Genomic DNA, 18,490 nt, shown 5'->3' on the forward strand with positions numbered 1-18,490 from the left:
CCGCTGGAGCACTGTCATTTACGCTGGTCGGAACAAGTTTCATAACACTGATGACACCGGGCTGCGTGGAGATGAGCAAGTGGCACAATGCTTATGCATACTTAGACAACTCTCGGAGGAGTTTTTGTGTCAACTTTACTTATCATATTTTTTTTGGGGGGGGGGGGGGTGCACATAAGTAGGGGTGTGTGAATACCGAACAGTAGATTTCGAATTGAATATTAGAAAATTTTTCACAAAATTTAACGCTTACAACTTTTCGGCAAGAAAATACAGTGCTGCACATGCTCAGGAGTGCTCTAACATTGCATAATAAGGATGCAGCAAACTATCGTAACATAGGTACTTAGAAACCAAGACATACAGTACTGTCTACTTTTATTAAAGAGAAAATCAAACTGTATTTCAGCACTAGTTACAACTCAGTTATAGTATAAGATGGTCTGGAAAATATTTTTTTATCAATTAAGTTCTCCTGAATAGAATCAAGGGCTTTTTTTTCCCCTGAAGCTAATGAATTAGTGACTTCTGTTGTACTGAATACCTATGACGTTCTCAGTTTAATAGTGGACCTGTGTTTTGAGGGAATCTTTTATTTACTGTATTGCATAGAAAGTTTTGATTGCTTTCCTGTTTTTCTCCAAAATGCAGAAGGGCTATCCCAATTTTACAGAAGATAGGTTATCGTAAGGCCAATCTGTGTGAGAGGTGAAAAGATGACGCATCATGTGACTCGCACTGCCAGTCCCAACAGTAAAGAGTAGGCACCGTCTGCTACGTTTCATTGTCAGATTCGGCGTGATTTGTCACCTGTCAAAGATTTTACCATGTGAAGGGTCACGGTAAGTTCTCTTGACGCTCTTCCAATATTATCCGCCATCCGTGCCAACGCATGCAAGCGGGTCATGACACTTTTGCACCCACCATGTAAATCAAAAACTAGTTTTATGGCAGGTTGTTCAAAGCTACAGAAGGTCGATGTACGTCTATGAAAGGCGTCGATAATGAGAGACTGCCATTCTGTGCCGCAAGGATGGCGGCCGTGAACTTTTTGCCATCCCACGCACTTGCTTTCGTATGCGAGGCAGTTTGTTGGTGTTCCAAGTATCGTGCAGCTCCTGCGAATAGATATGCGTTGATTTGGCACCCAACCGACACTTCAGCTGCTGACATCCCATTATGTAGCATCAATTAGGACTAATGGCCTAGGCAGTGTGGCCATCATGAAAATTTTCCGTAGGCCAATGTGGCGACTGGCCATAAGTCATTGCAGAATGCTTGCTTCTAGCGTGTTTATACGGGTGGCTCATCGTGCGATCGGTCCCGAGGTCACGTGTGCAGGTTAGATGAAGTAGCATCGATTAGGACTAATGGCCTAGGCACTGTGGCCATTACGAGAATTCCCTTGGCAATTGGCCATAAGTCATTGCAGAATGCTTGCTTCTAGTGTGTTTATATGGGTGGTTCATCGTGCGATTGTTGCTGATGTCACGTGTACAGGTTAGACTGACGGTTGTTGAAGCGGCGTGAAGTTCGTCACCGTGTATCCAACATGATCGGCGGGCTTATTGGCTGCTAATCTGTTTGATCTTCGTACTTTACTAAATACACTCTGCTTACGGTAGAAGAAGAATCTGCAAGCGTGCCGTCCTCGCAGCCACGCTCGCCCCACCGTCCCAGAATTCCGTCCTCGTGCAGCTGTTCAGAAGCAAGGAAGTGCTGCTCAGCCGCACGCCCTACCAGGCAGCAAGACTGCTATATATAGTACTCAGGTGAGCGTGCGTGTTCGCAACTCTGCTTGGCTTTAGAGAGATCTGTAAGACTAAAACGAGGCAAATCCTTCCCCATACCTGTCTTCCTCCCCTGGCTTTTTTTTTTTCTTTGTTCCAACGAAACCCTTGTTCACTCTCCAAAGCGCAACACAAACCTAACCCAAGTGACTGGCGCAAAGCGGCTGCAGTGTAGCAAGAAGATATCGTATCTGCAATACGTTTTCATGACAAACGCTCCGCGTACTATATTGCCATACATTTTACAGTTCGAGCCTGTACTCTGTCCCTTTTCAGCTGCGGTGGCTCACTATAGCTACGGTGTTCGGCTGCTGAAGACAACGTCACAGGTTCCATTCCCGGCCACTGCAGCCGCATTCCGATGGAGGCAAAGCACTCCAGCACGGTGCTTTGGGTGGATGTTAATCCCTAAGTGCATGGCCAAAACTAATCAGGAACCCTCCCCGCAGCGACTCTTATAGTTTGTGATTTGGCATTTAAGGTTAAAACCTACAACTCATTTTAATTTATACATTTTTTTCATTAGCACCTCGATACCGAGCTCCTTTGAAGAGAGTGTTGCACTGCTGGGTCTGAGGCTGTGCGGAGGCACCAAGGCAGTGACGTGGATGCACCTGCGGCTGCTGCTCATGTGGAAGTGCTACATGATCGTGGTGAAGCGCCACTGGGTTGTCTTCATAATGGAGCTGGTGGCGCCCGCCACGGTGTCCCTGAAACTGGTGTTCGCATGCCAATACATGGACTACTCTCACGTGCGGAATTTTGCCGCACCCTCTGTCCGTGCTGCGTTTTCATTTTGATTAATCCTATCGACCAGGACGAACCTTGTACCGACAGAGGTGGCCCGGCCGACATGGTGCCGTGCTGCGAACTGCAGCGTTCGGGCGCTGTGTGTGTGATCCCCGCATCAGGCCGACATTGGGGAGCGCTCACAGTGACAAAATCCGGTACTGTGTCAGCCGGGAAGGCTCATCCACAGTGAAATGCTTGGGCATTCAAATATATTCAAATGCACCCACTACTGCAGCGATGTGTCGTACCAGATGTGAGTCGTCATACTTTCCAGGATACCATAAGTGGAATTAGGTCAATGAAATTCTTTAGCAAAGACATTTGTGGAAAAGTGCCCGCTCATATAACAGAACGGTATTTGGTACAAATTTTGCTTGTCGTCTGGCCACTGTGCAACAAGCATGTGTCACTATTTTTTGTTGCTGACATTACAAGCAAGAACTTCACAAACGACGTGCACACATGCATTGCTACTTTCTCAGGGTGCTAAATTAGCAGGTCTCAGCTTGACTTTAGTACTGTATTGGAAAACGACATAACAGATCATGTGGAAGCGAGTGGGTGCATCATGGCGCTGCACCGTTTAGTGTAGGCAAACAGAAAGTGATACGCTGCAACCATGGTGAGTGCAACTGTTGAATTTCACTGAAAATTTAGTTACGAGACTACTATGCTGTTCCTACTGAACTTGAAGCCATCGTGATGGAATTTATTCGCAAGTGTCATTTCCGAGAATGACTATCTGCTGCGGCAAATTGGTGGCACAGGAGAGAGGTCTTGTCAGCTACCGCAATCTGCAAACATGGCACGAAAAACCTGAAGCCGCTACCAAAGAGAGCTATACCATCAAAACAAGTGAATGGGGAGAAGTCGCACAAGGACGCCAACAGTTAGCTGAAGTGATCACCAACATGCACCTCGGGTGCCCAGTGTGTACCGTTTATTGCCCAATGAGTTGCACGTGTCTAGACCTGCATAACAAATGCCTGATGTGTTGTGGTATGTCATATACGACTGACGACCGTCCGCAGGTGAGAACAAAACAGTTACCGTGCTGCTTTCATCTCTGATGACGAATAAGCGTATTGAACGAATAAAGTATGCTCCGTAGCTGCCTGCGTTAAAGAACTTTTAAAAAATCATATTTACCTCAAAGCCAGCGGTCGAACTATATTTCGGCATTTACAGTACAAACCAAGAAACCACCTGTTCTTGATGACCTACCAGACAGAAGTGTAGCACTAAAGGAAATAAACAGAATTTGCATGTTCAAAAGACACTTACCGTATTTACTTGATTCTAATGCACCCTTTTTTGTAACGCACACCCGTTTTCCATGCCCCCTCCCTTGAAAAAAAAAAAAAAAACACCTTGATGGTAACGCGTACAGAAACACAACTTTCTATCATATGGAAAAACCAAGCTTTACTCCCAATGCTCTAAAGTTGCAATTAATAAAAGAAAGTCACAGTCTCACCTGAAAGGAGACGCATCGATTGATATAGCAAACTACAGTCACCGACTGATAAATCGGATACCAATAATTCAGACATGCTCGGTAATTCGGACAGCTTTGTGGCACCGCCAATGGCCCCATTGATTTAATGTGTAAAGGCGACCTGCATTTCGGACAACCGCCAGCTCTACATTTGATCATCCGGACTCCGTCCATGGCTTGTGGGATCACCCAAGGATTGCAAAAACAGAAAGAAAGAATCTGAAAGTTAGACCAAATTGACCACTGCTGAGTACTTCCTTCTAAGACATGGAGGTAAACCGGAGTGGTGGATCATATTTCCACCCCCGCCCCCAACAGGGAAAACCCTGGGAAGGTATTCTGTAAGAGTCCACCTAGTGGACACGTCCATTTCGTCTGCTGCTGAAGTGCTGATTGGCTGTGGCGCCTGGTTGCTGCTGACACGCAGCCCAGCCAATCAGAACTTCAACAGCAGGCGAAATGGACATGTCCACTAGGTGGACTCTTACAGAAGACCTCCCCTGCTCCGTAGCTATATTCCACCATTTCCAACTTCATCTTCCTCATCCTTTTTTATTCACATATGTATCTTCTGCTAGCGACTCTTCTTAATTCTATTAACCTGCCGTCGTGGCCTAGTGGGTATGGCCTAGTGATGCTATACACTTCAAAATGTTTATGCGCTTAGGTTTAGGAGCATGTTGAAGAACCTCAGGTGGCCATAATTAATCCGGAGTCTTCTACGAATGGCGCCCCTCATAACCCACTATGCAGTTTTGGGACGTTAAACCCCATGACTTTTTTTTTCTCAGTTCCATCCACAGCAATATGCACTAAACAACGACGGGTACAGCATCATGGTACAATTCTGGTGATTTCTCCATGACAACGCTACAAGACAGAAGATGTGGTCTCTCTACAAAAATTGAGTAATTGCGCAAATTTTCATCTCTACCACAACAGCTACGATGCTAAGCAGCCCTGAAGTCATCAAGAACAATAGGTGGCTGTTAAGACGAACTTTGATAAGCTGAACACCCCAAGATGCAGAACAGCTCTGCAGAACAGCTCAGCACAAATTCCCAGTTGACTTGTCGTCTTTGCTGTGGTGATGCCTTTTAAACACTTAACAAGTTATAACAAGTTTTGAAACCTTTGTCCCATTCCCAAAGATGCGGTACATTTCAGTGAAGAATTCCTGGTGAGAAATAAATTCCACAGGTTTCTTTCTTGTTCTTTTGGAAGGGAGCAATGCTAGATCTCGTGCCACAAGATAGTGCAAATATCACAGAAGACAATCCAGTATGTCTCACTTTGCGCTGATCTTCTAGCTGTTTCCACTGGTCAAATGTCAAGTCGGTAGAATTGAAGACCTGCTTTGCATAAGCAATCAACCCAGGATCTGCAATAAAACAAAAGCAGTTGTTCTTTTCTTTTCTACTCCTTTTTCAATGAAAATTAGTTCAAACCAAAATACCATGCCTCATGGTCACGCCACTCGTACATCCTCTGCAAGGTGCACAAGGTTGCATCATAGCAGGTTTCCTGCATCCAATCAGCATGACGCCTGCCAATGTGCTGCCAATGAATGCTTGCAACACTTATCTGGTTACCATTAGCAAAGAAGGCACATAATTTTATCCCAAGCGCAAAGAACGAACTTATGGTGTTTATAAAGATGTCACAGCTGTGTATATCGCGTTTACGCTATGCTACTGCACATGGAACAAGTGCTTGTCTGGTTTGGTTCAAATTCGTACGTTGAGTTCAAGCGTTAGTGCGCAAGTATTCGTAGCCAGTCGAAGCAGTGTGGGCCAAAAAGCACTGAGATAAAGTGCACCTTGCAGAGCATGGCACTTCACGTCAAGGCACAAGCACACCAGCACGGATGCTATAAATTTTTTTCTTTTTTCTGCCCCTTGCCGATTCTATGACCGCTGCATCGCCTTCATACTCCATCGATGAACCGTGTAAAAAAGTGTGCTCATTATCTCATTCCTCTCAGCAGCTGCCTCGTGGCTAGTATAGGTATTTAATTTCATTCGGCTGTCCTTTTCAAGTTGCATGTCTAGTATAGATTGAACCTACATGAATTTTGATAATCTCAAAATATTGATTAAGTCAAAATATCTTCCCATCCTGATGTCAACACCATGTATTTTTCACCAATCTAAAATTGGGCCTGACTGAATATCTCAAAATCTGGGCTGCATAAATACCAGAGAAAGGTCAGTACCCAAAGGTTTCTAAACTTTGTATGCATCTGCAATATCACCAAAAATGAAATCTAGGCATGTGCGAATATCAAAATTTTCAAGTAGGAATTGAATGCAAATACATAGCATCGAATATCGACTATAATAATGATATGCACATACAGTCGAACACGGATATATCGAACTCGAAGGGGATCGCAAATTAATTCGATATATCAAAAATTCAATATAAAAAATACAGGCCCAGAGACTTTACCTGTGGCGGACGATGACCTACCGATCGGCGCATTCAAGAATGACAACTATTTCCGCACACATGACGCAACGTAATGCTTTATTTGCGTGAAAAAAAATCGCTTATGTTGGTCTGCTTCTTTGCCTTGCAAATTAAATTAAAGACGCCAACCTCGATCTTATCGAGGCTGTTCAGGTGTGAAAGCCCGGTTCCTTCCATGTCGCCGCAACAACAGCGAATCAAGCTGAACGCTGCCGCCACTTCAGCGGCGGAGTACGAGCGTGTAGCCGCGCCCTCGTCCGGACGATCTTCGTCGCCACTCGAGCTGTCAGCCTGGGTCCCTCCGATTGCAGCTACAATATCCTCGTCGGCGAGGCTCGCAACAGCCTGAACATTGCAGTCAACGTTCACATAATCGTCAGCAGACACTTCGGCTGGAATGGCAGCCGGGAAAAGGGACGACAACTCGCGAAACGCGTCGTCCATGCACTCGTTGTCGCCGTCGCCGTCTTCGCAGGTTTCAGGAAGTTTGGCTGTCACGAGGCCTGCCTCCTGGAAGCAGTTGGCCACAGTATCCTGCTTCACGTCTCTCCAGGCGCCCGTCATCATTTGAATGGCCCCCAGCAGGTCAACCTTAAGCTCGGTGCCCATGCCGAGGTTCACCAAAAGCCTATCAATGAGTCGCCTCCTGTAGCCGACTTTAAACGACTTAATGATGCCCTGGTCGAGCGGCTGCAACTTTGCTGTCGTGTTCGCCGGCAGAAACTTGAGCGTGATGTTTTCGAGCTTGCAGGTGGTGTGATGGGCCGAGCAGTTATCGACGAGGAGGCAAGCGTGACGCCCCAATTTGCCCAGTTCGGCGTCCCACGCTTGCAGCCATTCTGTGAACAGCTGACGCGTCATCCACGCCTTCTTATTGAAGGCGTAGCGAACGGGGAGCTGCTTACAGTTTTTGAAGCAGCGCGGCGCCCTTGCTTTGCCAATCACAAAGGGCTGGAGCTTTTGAGAGCCATCCATGTTAGCAGCGAGCAGAACACTCACGCGGACTTTGCTCATCTTGCCCCAGTGACACGTGCTGCCCCGGACGTCGAGCGTCTTGCTGGGCAGCATCTGCCAAAACAACCCGGTCTCGTCGGCGTTGAAGATTTCCGCGGATGAAAACTTCGCGCAAATTTCCGGCCATTCCTTCGAAATCCACTGCTGGATATCCTGGCTGATGACGGCTCCGCTTTCCCCAGAAATGGTTTTGCCAACTATCTTATGGCGGTTCTTAAACCTCTGCAGCCACCCTGTGTTGTCGGTGAAGTTGTCATCACCGAGTGCAACGGCAAACCATTTGGCTTTAGCCATTAGCATTGGGCCGTCCACCGGAATGTTCTTAGCCCGCACCTCTAAAAACCACGCATAGAGGGCCTTTTTAACCTTCTTGTGGGCAGGAGCGCGCACACGACAAGCTCCCGACGTTCGTAACTCCGCCGCTTTCGACTTTATGTCCGCCTTGTTGTTTAACAAGGTGCTTAGAGTGCTCCGAGGAATCCCGAAGTCGACTGCCACCGTCGCACTTTTCTCGCCCGCCTCAACACGCTGAATGGCTTTCAGCTTTGTCGCAAAGTCCAGGTTCTTGCGCTTCTTGACGCTGCTTGTGCTTGCTGCGGCCATTGCTTCCGCGGTAGCTCACCACGATCCAGTCACACGTGTCGTGAGACGCACGCAAAAGAATAATATAACACGAAACACAAGAACGCGCACAAAACACAAGAATTCACGTGCGCAGCCACCGCCAACAAAGCGCTCGCGATGGCCACCTCCAAGAGCGACAGCGACGTACGAAAGGCACTAGCTGTGGTTGGCTGAGCAAAACTCGTGAAAAAGCAACAAGAAAAAAAAAAAAGGCAAAAGGAGGAGGCCACCGCCGCCTTCGTTCCTGGCTACCTTTTCCGAGCCGATCACTATGGTTACGCGGGGGAAGGATGAGAGACATTGGGAGAGAGAAAAATAAAAGCAGTTCCGCAAGCAGGGTGTTGCCGCAAGTCGGAGAGCGTGCGCAGCGGGAGGACCGTCTGAGCCTCCCTCCCTCTCGCCCTCACATTTTCCGAGCCTTTCGGGGGAGAGTGCCGAGATCGCGCGGCGTTCTATATATCCAATGGCGGGTAAAAATATCGTTCGATATAAACGTACGAATTTCTATACTTTTACACAGAATTTTCAAGGGGATAATTTACGAGTTCGATACAGACAATAATTCGATATATGTGGGTTCGATATATCCGTGTTCGACTGTACATTTATTAGCAAGTTGGTTTCTTTTCTTATGTTGGAACGTTGCAATTACATTGTCATTGGTAAAAAAATTAAACTAGTAAGCCGTTATATAAAACTTTGTGTATTTGGCTCACGTTAGCTTTAGAAAATTGAGCAATTTCAGGTACTTGCCTGTTCTCGCCAACCTGTGCCTTATTATACCACATCAACTTCCCGTTAACTCAAGCATTTGACCCTGCACCAGCCATTGCTCATCGCCTCTGCTGTCAAGCAATAAGCTCAGGATTGGGGTGGAACCTGCAAGCCTCGCTGTTTGCGAACCCATTCACTTTGCCACTAAGAGGCTGGCTTTTCTGTACAGCTTAGACATCAAGTGGCTAAGCATGTTTTGCAGGTGAAATTTCACCAGCAGCATGAAATTCTCACAAAATTCAGCAAAAAATCTGACACATATCCTTAGATAAGGCAGAAATAAATGCTATAAACCATGTTTGCTCCCACACAGCATCCAATACATTAGATTACATATGAATATTCGTATCCAATCAACTATTTACAAATTTTCGAATAAGTAAAACCTCGTTAATTCGGATTCCATGGGGCCGAAAAAGAAATGTCCGAATTAACTTAGAGTGGAATTATCGAGGGTATCAAGAAAAGAATAAAAATATGCTTGCTACGTCAACAAGTTTTTATTTACGGAATGAATCAGCATATCCTGTTTCCATTTTCCACAAAAGCAGTGTGGAAGCAGTAATTCTCCTCATCTCGTGACTGACTAGCGCTCACATTGGCGAGGGACTCGCAAATTCCTTAGCAGCGCAGCCGCGGTGCGCATCTTTATTTGGACACGCTTTACACTACCGCATGAACATCCCAATTATTTTTTAGCCAGTGAGCCAGTCACCAACAGATTGTCCTTCCATTGTGTTATAGCCGGTGTTCTTCATCCTCAACAGCTTCGCACGAAATTATTACGAAGCTATTGTTTGACACAACCACTGAGGACAAAAGCACAGTAGCTATTGACACGATTGTGGAGTGCAAAGTTGCAGTTCTGAAGTCACTAGGCCAACGCATGCACCGAGCCAAACGAAATTACTGTTTGATGCAAGACCTGCACACGAATCCTTGGTCGGTGACACGCGATAATGCATGGTGATTTGAGGCACTCGGCACTTGCCATACTTTGGGAGTTGTCCGAATTAACCAACATGCGGCCAAATAGGTCTGAATTAACGCGTTTGAGGGAACTAAGTAATGCATATGCCTGTCGGGACTAGAGGACGAGTCCAAATTATCTGATTTTCCGAATTCACAAGGGTTGAATTAACGAGGTTTTACTGTACCTAGTTTTGAATTGAATATGAATATTAAACAAATAACATTCGATAATATTTAAAATTTTTCAAATACTCGCACACTCCTATCTATAATGTAATAAATATGGTACTTAACGCTTCACTTGTGCAGGACAGTGTGACAAGACAGGCTAAATGATGAGCCAGCCAGCGTCATTCCTAGGCTGAATGCCTGTAAAGCAAGAAACAAAGACACCAACTCACCAGATTTAACAAACTCCGGCACTTCATTGGGTGCGTCGAAGTCCAGGTAGTCAGACGAACTTTCAGGAGATGGCTTTGGATCCCATCTGCTATGGCGCTTTCTTTTTCGTCCCGTCTCGTTCGCAGCCCCTTGCTGTTGATTCTGCTGCTGGGACTTCGCACCTGCACCCCCACCCACACACACAATGGTAAATGTGACCTAGTCCACAGTGAAAAGAACCCACTCCAGGAACTCTGGACCACAAAGAGCCCTCTAGACCGTCAGGTGTTTAGAAGCCAAGCCTGATGCAATGTTCCCTCTGTGGAGCCCATGGATACACCCTTTCACAGGTACCCCACCGTACTTGCATAAGCTCTTGCCACAATCTCATTCATACTGGGTTTTTGAAGCTCAGACCATATTTACAGTCGCCGACCGTTTATTCGGACCTCACGGGAACTGCGGAAATGTCCGAATAAACAGGTGTCCGAAAAAGCAGATTAAGAAAAAAAGAAAAGAAATCCTTTATTTCCACGCACTTATTCGGGCTCGGCAGTAGGCTTGAAGAAATCGTGAGTGCGCCGTTGCACGCTGTTCCGTTTACGCGCAATCAGATAAGCCTGAATCTCGGAGAGGGTCGAAAGCACAGTCACTGCTTGTGCACGCTCCGCATGCGACGGCAGCGTAGCACATGGTGCGTCATCTTCCGACTTGGAGTCATCGTCCGGCCGTGCAGCATAGAGAATGGGTGCAGCAGAAACCTGACGAATGACCTTGCCGTCGTCGAGTTCTGCGCATGTCAGTACAGCAGTGTCAGCACCTGTGAGACTGTCAAATGAGACGGTGTCCGGAATCGCAATGCAACCACTGCGCAGGCCTTGGCAGAGCATTTTCCGCGTCAGTAGGGAGCGCATCGGAAGGCGACAGATCTTAGGCCTCCCGGCACCCGCTTGCCGGCATTCCCCAGCGCACTGCGCGGGCACTGTCGGCGCCATTAGACACTTGACACGATGTTTCCGTACGCCGCGTTGGAACACCGAAACCTCAACACAGCACACAAAGCAAACACCACCGTGCCGACACCAGTCGCACAAACGAAAAACGTGGCCTGCTCGCAGTGTCGCGCGCGAAAGAAACAAATCAGCTGCTGGATTGTCTTGACATGGCTTACTAAGCTGAAACCGGAACTGCTGTACGGCCACTCTATTGAACAAGGCAGAAACGATGATGATGAGCGGGGATTTCCAGTAGTGCCACTTCGTGGGGCAGCAAGGAGGCTCCGTTCAAAACAAAGAATGGCGTTCAGCAAGTCGAACTATGCGCCGGTCAGAGTCGGTGCATGATGCCCTCGATTGAGTTGGCTCAAAGAGTGTCCGAAAAATCAGACGAGAGGTTGCAAGGTGTCCGAACTTTCGGCAGTTGTTATACATTATGGTCTATGGGGAGAACTGCGGTGCCGCAAAGCTGACCGAATAATCGGGCATGTCCGAATTTTTGGAGTCCGGAAAATCGGACGGCGACTGTACAATGCTTACAATGGCAGCAACACAGACTGACATGGTTGCATGTAGACATGCGTATACACTACTGCATTCATGAGCTTTCTTGGCCACTTGTGGAATCAAGACATCTTTTTCTTTGTGAACGTGTCTTTCTTTCTATAGGTTCACAATTGTGATACTGTTATTTATTTCTGATTTAAAGGTGTAAACAAAATTGTTTTATTTTCTAAAATATTGAAGTTTCAAAAATTCTGATAAAATTGACCGTCTAAATAAAAATTCTGCTTGACACAGTCACTAGATCTTAACTTTTTTATTTTAAATGTAACAAATGCCATCAAACTTGGCGCATTGGTTGATGAGAAAAATTCTTTCCGTTCCCATGTATAGTCAAACACAGTTATATCGAACTCACAAAAAAAAAACATGCCTATCAGTTCGATATAGGGCTTAATTCGACCTAAACCATCTAAAGAAGTGGACGTCATAAAAGCACATACCATTTATAAAAGCACATTATTGATGAAACTAGCCTAGTTTTACATGAAATAGTCCTGTATCTTCTTCCGCTTGGGCAACTTCGCTGCCTGCGACAGCGTGCACTTCTTCACATTGTCTAAAGAGTCGGAGCAGCTGAAGCCGCAACCTTCCACATTTGTTCAGAAGCGCTGGACTAGTGCGAGCACATCAATCACATTGGAGGATGTGGACAAAGAATCGTCATTGCTTTCCTCATTGTGCCCGAACGTGTGTTCGGTACGATGTCGGCAATGCAGTCTTCGTTATCTGGCTCTCCCGTGGTCGTGACACTACCATCTTCAGTCAAAAACTCGTCAACCGCGGGATGATCTTTCAACGGCTTTCGGAAATTGTGACAGCTCGCTCCAAACTACGGCAACACCGGCAATGGCTTCGTCACACTCATAAGCATTTTCAAAGTCATCGCCTGGCATGTCTGAAGCAGTTTTGGATGAACCACTTGTACACAGTGTCCTCCATGTCACGACCGTGCGTATGCGCTGGGCACCACAGGCACCGGGTCATTTGTCCACTTTAGTGCGATTCTCCCCCTTATTCTTCAAGATAACGCTGAGAGTGCACCTCGGAGGCCGCACTAAAATCAGTCTTCACCATTGACAGTTTCTGCTATGTTTCTGACATTGCGATTGCGCTGAGTCAAACGGTACTGCTCGCCACAACCGCTGCGGACATAACCGCGGTCACTACCACGCGACAGTGGTGACTACGCAATTCTAAAGGCATGCAGCATATGGCTAACACGTGCACTGAGTTCGAATGAAACAACTGCTTGCCACAACTGTTACGGAGAAAAAACGTGGTTGTTATTGACGTGATCACACAAGGTGACCATGCAGTTCTGCAAACACGCAGCCAACGTGCCCACTGGGCCAAAATGAAACTACTGCTCGTCACCACCACAGCCGTTATCGACACGATCGTGAATGACGAGCATGCAGTTCTGAAGGCATGCAGCCAAATTGCACACCGAGTCAAAAGCAAACTGGTTTGCCACAACTGAATGTGCACAGGTATACACGAACAGGAATGCACACTTATCTGCCCTATCTTTCCTCTTAGTGAGCGGTTACGCCATCTCTTGGACGCAATCTCCCCGTGGCAAAGTGTAAAAGTCGAACTGCATTGGGCTCTTGCACGCCTAGTGTTGGTGGTCACGTAATGTCAAGTTTCTGAGGCCCAAGCTCGCGTTGTGGAGTTTGTCTGAGCACACATGACACCGATAAAACTACGAACCTTACTTCGTGTAGTTGTCTCTTTGCTATCACCATCAATGCGCCACCCTTCTGGCGAAATTGTGACTTCATTTTTGCTCAGGACAAATATCCATATTTTTTCACACTTTTGTTTTTAATTTGTGGCTGCCAGCTGCGACCACAAAGCACGGCGGCCACAACGCATCAATGTGGCTCATGGCGTCCCAACATTTACGGCACCACGCAACTTAAATCTCGGACACTGCAAGCCATGTCGATGCATTGCTCTAGTGCAATTTGCACTGCACACACTGGCATTCATAATTGCGCTATTATGGCCCGACCTTTTTGCAACTTGTTTATAAGTGCTTACTAAGAGGATACTATTTGCCAGGAATGCTGTGGGAATTTCTAAAGCTGTTCTTGCTTGCTGAAACTCCAAAACCTAGAATTAACGAAATTTGCAATTTAGCAATGTTTCTTACTGGAAGTACACCTTTGTTATACAAGGTTGGATTGCATAAATTAAGCTTTACTGGCACTGCAAAGGAATACCTTGACAATAAAAGGACACTTCCGCGGACACAGATAGTAATATGGTTGAATTACAAGCAGCTGCTTATAAATGCACCTCTAAAATTGCACACTTAGCAACCAAGAGCAATCGCTGAAGGGGAGCAGCGTCATGTTCCACAGTCCAAGCGTGGCAAGACTGTATTGCGCACCGTGTGCTGTACGCTTTGGGTGCAAGGGAATGTGCGCCAGGGTGAACTAAGAAGAATGGTGGCTTGATAAACGCTGTCTACCAGCGCGTTGTCGAATGTCTCATTTTCTAGTGGAGCTGTGGCTTCGCATGGGTGTTGGTGCAGCTGAGCACCTACGTAGCCTGTGCGCCATTTTAAAGGTAATCTGCCACGTGCGTGAAGAGTGGCCATGCCTAGATAGCAAGGCGTTACGTACACTGTCTGCCTTTATAGCACTCGAGGTTGCGTGATTTCGAGTTTCAGAGATATGTTGAAGCGAGAGGCAGACGAAGCGTTGGCTACCCGCTGCCGGCACTTTCCATGATAATGACATCCTACTACAGGTAACAATATGAGACACAGGGACGTAGTGGACGCAAAAGTGTGGGCGGCTCCACTTTCTACCACCTATCTGAAGATATTATCCGCACGGCATGAAACTGTATCTTTCGTCCCACATTCTCAAATTCAACAAAAGTAATTTTTTTCTCAATCATATTTCCTTTTTCTGGTAGCCTGATAATGGAGAACATTTTGCAGCCTCTTACATGTGAGAAAGAGAAATTGGCAACTTGATACGTAAAAGGTAGAATTTCTGTAGAACAAAATTTCAATATAATGAAAAAAACTGCAGGTTTTACCAACTTCACTATATCGAGGTTTAACTGTACAGCTGAATAATTTACAGTCTGATGTTATTAAATAATACATATGCCTGCTGGGACACACGCAAGCATCCAAATTGTCCTGGTTTTTCAAATCAACAAGGGTCAAATTAACGAGGTTTTACTCTATTTAGATGGGAGTGGGATGGAAGCCCCTGAGCTAAAGCTTCCTCTTAAGGGCCACACTAATTTTTTTCCCTTGCAATCAAACTCCACATTCTAAAGGTGAGCCTCATAAGTTAAATATAATTCAATGTGTATCGCTTTGGAAAGCTATAGAGACTAGGCACTGACCGATGCGGCTGGAGGGAGGCAAAGCACCCGACTCCTCTGCTCGTTGCTTGGCCGCCGAGAGGGCCTGGACCCGCTCCTGAAAGCGACGGTACTCCTCTCCGTCCTTGTTTCGTAGAAATCTGGAAAAAAAAAAAGGACGCAGAGAGTTAGAAACTGCTTGATGGTTGGTTGGTATGCGCACAGGTTTGTTTTAATGTGAAAGCATTAAATGGCTCACGAGGCAGAAAATGCGGTGCTGGCAGCTTGACCATACGATGGTTCAAAAAGGCTACAAACCCTCGACCTTTGGTGTTAATTAAAGCTACAAAGCTTCAGCCTTTAGTGGGAGTCAAACCCACGACATTTGGTGTTAATTAAGGCAAAGTTAATTATGGCACAGTTAATAATTAAGGCACTCAAATCCACGACCTTTGATGGGAGTTGAACCCTCAACCTTTGGTGTGACTTCAGGTGAAGTTAACTAAGGCACCGCTAATTAAGAAATAGTTCATTAAGGCACCCGAACCCACGACCTTGTGTTGTGGCATAATGTCTAAGCATTTTCATGCGGTGCTTGCAATGCTTTCGCATTCATCCACATAGGGATAACTAAGTGCCTCTTGAATTTTTTCACCTTTGCACTGACTGAACTGACTGCTCTGACAGCGAAAAAAAAAAAGGAAGTTATTGAAATTACCTATGCATCACCAACGCGCTCAGACCTGCTGCACCTTGTAACTATCACTGCACGTACCTCCACCAGGAAGCCCTTGTGGCAATTTAGTCTTTTCTGTGGATTGCGTGTCAGTAGTATCATTTAAAAACCCAACCAATGCTCTAGTACTCAATAACAGTTCCATCAAGAAATAAAGATAGATGGGGAGGAATTTGGTTTCTACATGGAGGCGAAGTTAGTGCGCTGCCAGATCTCTGGGTCCAGGCATTCTTCCTTTTCTATCTGCGGCACATATCTGCTACACCTAGGTTTCCAGGGAGCACCAGAGGCAGACCATAACAATGGCACAACTACCACTGAGTTTATGGGCAAGGGGCAATAAGGAAAATAAATTAACAGTCCAACTGGAACTTTCCCAGCATTAAGGCAGCCCTCCATACAGAACAACCATGGCACAAGTTCTAGAAGGGCAACCCATCAACCTAGCTGACCCAACGTATCCCTTTTAAGTACTTTTCCGGGAGAACTGAGAGAAAGTGTCTCAGAGTGTTCTCTTCCTTTTTCTTCTTCTTTTTTACTTACTATATGGCTACTGATCCTGTCACCACGGAATGAGGCCTCAATCTCTCAAACACAATGTAAGTCATTATATTGCATCTTTGAATGCGACAAGTTCAATAGGCATTTGAAGTGAAGTGTGACATTGCAGCTTAGGCTGTGTCGAGCTGGACTCTCCGTTGCATTATGAAAACTGGAACTGGTGGTTACGTGTATCAGTTGAGCTACTCCAGTGGTTGCAAGCCGCATGACTTTTTACCTGTGTCAACAAAAACTGGATGCATGTCACCACATTGGCCACTCTTTCCGTCTCTGCTCCACTGGATTTGATACAGGATAAGCCTACCCTTAGCTGTCATGTCTCCCAGAACACAAAGTGGCTCTGTCACTACTTCAAGTGCAAGTACTGAGCATTTAGTGGGACTTGATTGCCCTGGAACGACCAGTCTAGCGTCAGTGAGTTGTGATAGTACGTGACCACTGCCTCTGATTTCCATAAAACAATGAAGAAGCCTGCTCAACATGTCAGGAACTGCATTTCAATCGGCCTGCATCTTGGATTAGTCCTATTAAATGAGGATATATATTTAATAATGTGTCACGTGTTCGAAGAACCTATGCTTCACGCCCTGACCATGGAATTGGCAACTATGTGATCAAACAAAACAAAGAAAGAAAAAGGCGGAGAAAAATTTCGTCCAAGTGCTTCGCCAAAGCAAAGGAAGAAGTGGGACTTGAAACACTCACTCATAGGCCGGGTCATCAGTATGGGCCACCCTGGCTGCCTCCTCAGCTGACTGGCCGTTGATGGCCACACAGATGGCAACCCGCTCAATGGCTCCCTGGACAGCCTTGCCTTCTGGAGAAGAAACTGGCAGGGCCCCCTCTCAGACACACACACCAAACAACCTCCTGCCAGGTGCCTCCACGCCCACTGCGGGCCCCCAACAGGGACGGAGGAGAGAAGAGAGACCAGTGGCAGATGCCCCCCACACACGGCTAAGCAGGCTCAATGCAACGGGCTCTTTGTCTCTTAACATTAAGCCTTTCAGGGTCAATGACGTAAATATACGGCGCCGCGAACAAGTCTAAAATGGTCGATGCCGTATATTTACGGCGCCATCTGTGCGTTTAAAAATAGCGCCAATTTCCTAACTTTCTTTTTTCCTGGCATGTGCTGCCACTATGCGTAATTACAGGGAATTTTTTTCTCGCGCCTTCCTCTCTAGGTTTTCATAACATGGTTTGTTTGCTCCAGCACGTCCATATACTACCACTTGCGCGTTGGCGGTCGAGCGGCAGTTTGGGTTTTGTACCGCAGGCGGTTTCGGCGTCTTGCGCTCGCAAAACTGATAGCTATCTCGTTACTAATCGCTCAAACGGTGACCACCTGTTAATTGCTCGTTTGTTGCTCACAGGGGTGGGCATACATGAAGGATGCCACCATGCATGCAATTCCTTTTTTTTTTTTGAGGACTCACGAAAGCTAATTGCCTCTGGTTGGCGATAAGATGCAGATTAGCGAAAGTTTGTCACACGTTTTGCTTTTTTGATGGGCACACAACCATACAGCTTTCTTGAGTGCTCACCTATGCAGTTCGATTACGCTATGGAGATAAATATTGGTGTAAGAGCAGGAACATTTATGACTTACGAAATATTCTCATGTGCACATTTTCTAAGCCTCAAACTATGTGAATAACAATGCATCTTATAAGTTTATTTCCTTCTTTTATTGTTGTTATTCATGGATAAACAGCACATATATGCCAACACAAAATATTTTTTTCTCACTTTACGGTCACCCTAGAAAAATTACGGTAAATTTTTTTTCGAAATAGGCCGCTCTGAAGAATTTAAATCTGCAATAAAAAAATTGACCCTGGGCAGTCGCATAAGGCAAAAAAAAATAATAATAATCGACCCTGAAAGGGTTAAGCAAGCTTGCATGGAACTTAGCAGGATGGCCAACTCATCTAGTTGGTGATTTATCGTCGACCGACACAGTAAACATACGGTAGGG

At 46.1% G+C, this 18,490-nt stretch overlaps 1 protein-coding gene across 2 annotated transcripts in view; it reads right to left on the reverse strand.

Annotated features, from left to right (window-relative positions):
- LOC135905461 (SURP and G-patch domain-containing protein 1-like) overlaps positions 1–18,490 on the reverse strand; it is a 37,898-nt gene that overhangs the window by 10,069 nt on the left and 9,339 nt on the right. The window contains exons 5-8 of one of the 2 annotated variants that reach the window (XM_065436410.2): positions 17,215–17,326; positions 15,255–15,373; positions 10,338–10,499; positions 5,373–5,461 (exon numbers count right to left, since the gene is read on the reverse strand). In XM_065436410.2, coding sequence (XP_065292482.1) covers positions 5,373–5,461; positions 10,338–10,499; positions 15,255–15,373; positions 17,215–17,326 — 482 coding nt within the window. Of the gene's footprint in view, positions 1–5,372; positions 5,462–10,337; positions 10,500–15,254; positions 15,374–17,214; positions 17,339–18,490 lie in introns of both variants that reach the window. The other variant, XM_065436409.2, reaches the window with a different exon arrangement.

Source organism: Dermacentor albipictus, chromosome 1 (assembly GCF_038994185.2).
Source record: "Dermacentor albipictus isolate Rhodes 1998 colony chromosome 1, USDA_Dalb.pri_finalv2, whole genome shotgun sequence".
NCBI classification, from domain to species: Eukaryota; Metazoa; Arthropoda; class Arachnida; order Ixodida; family Ixodidae; genus Dermacentor; species Dermacentor albipictus.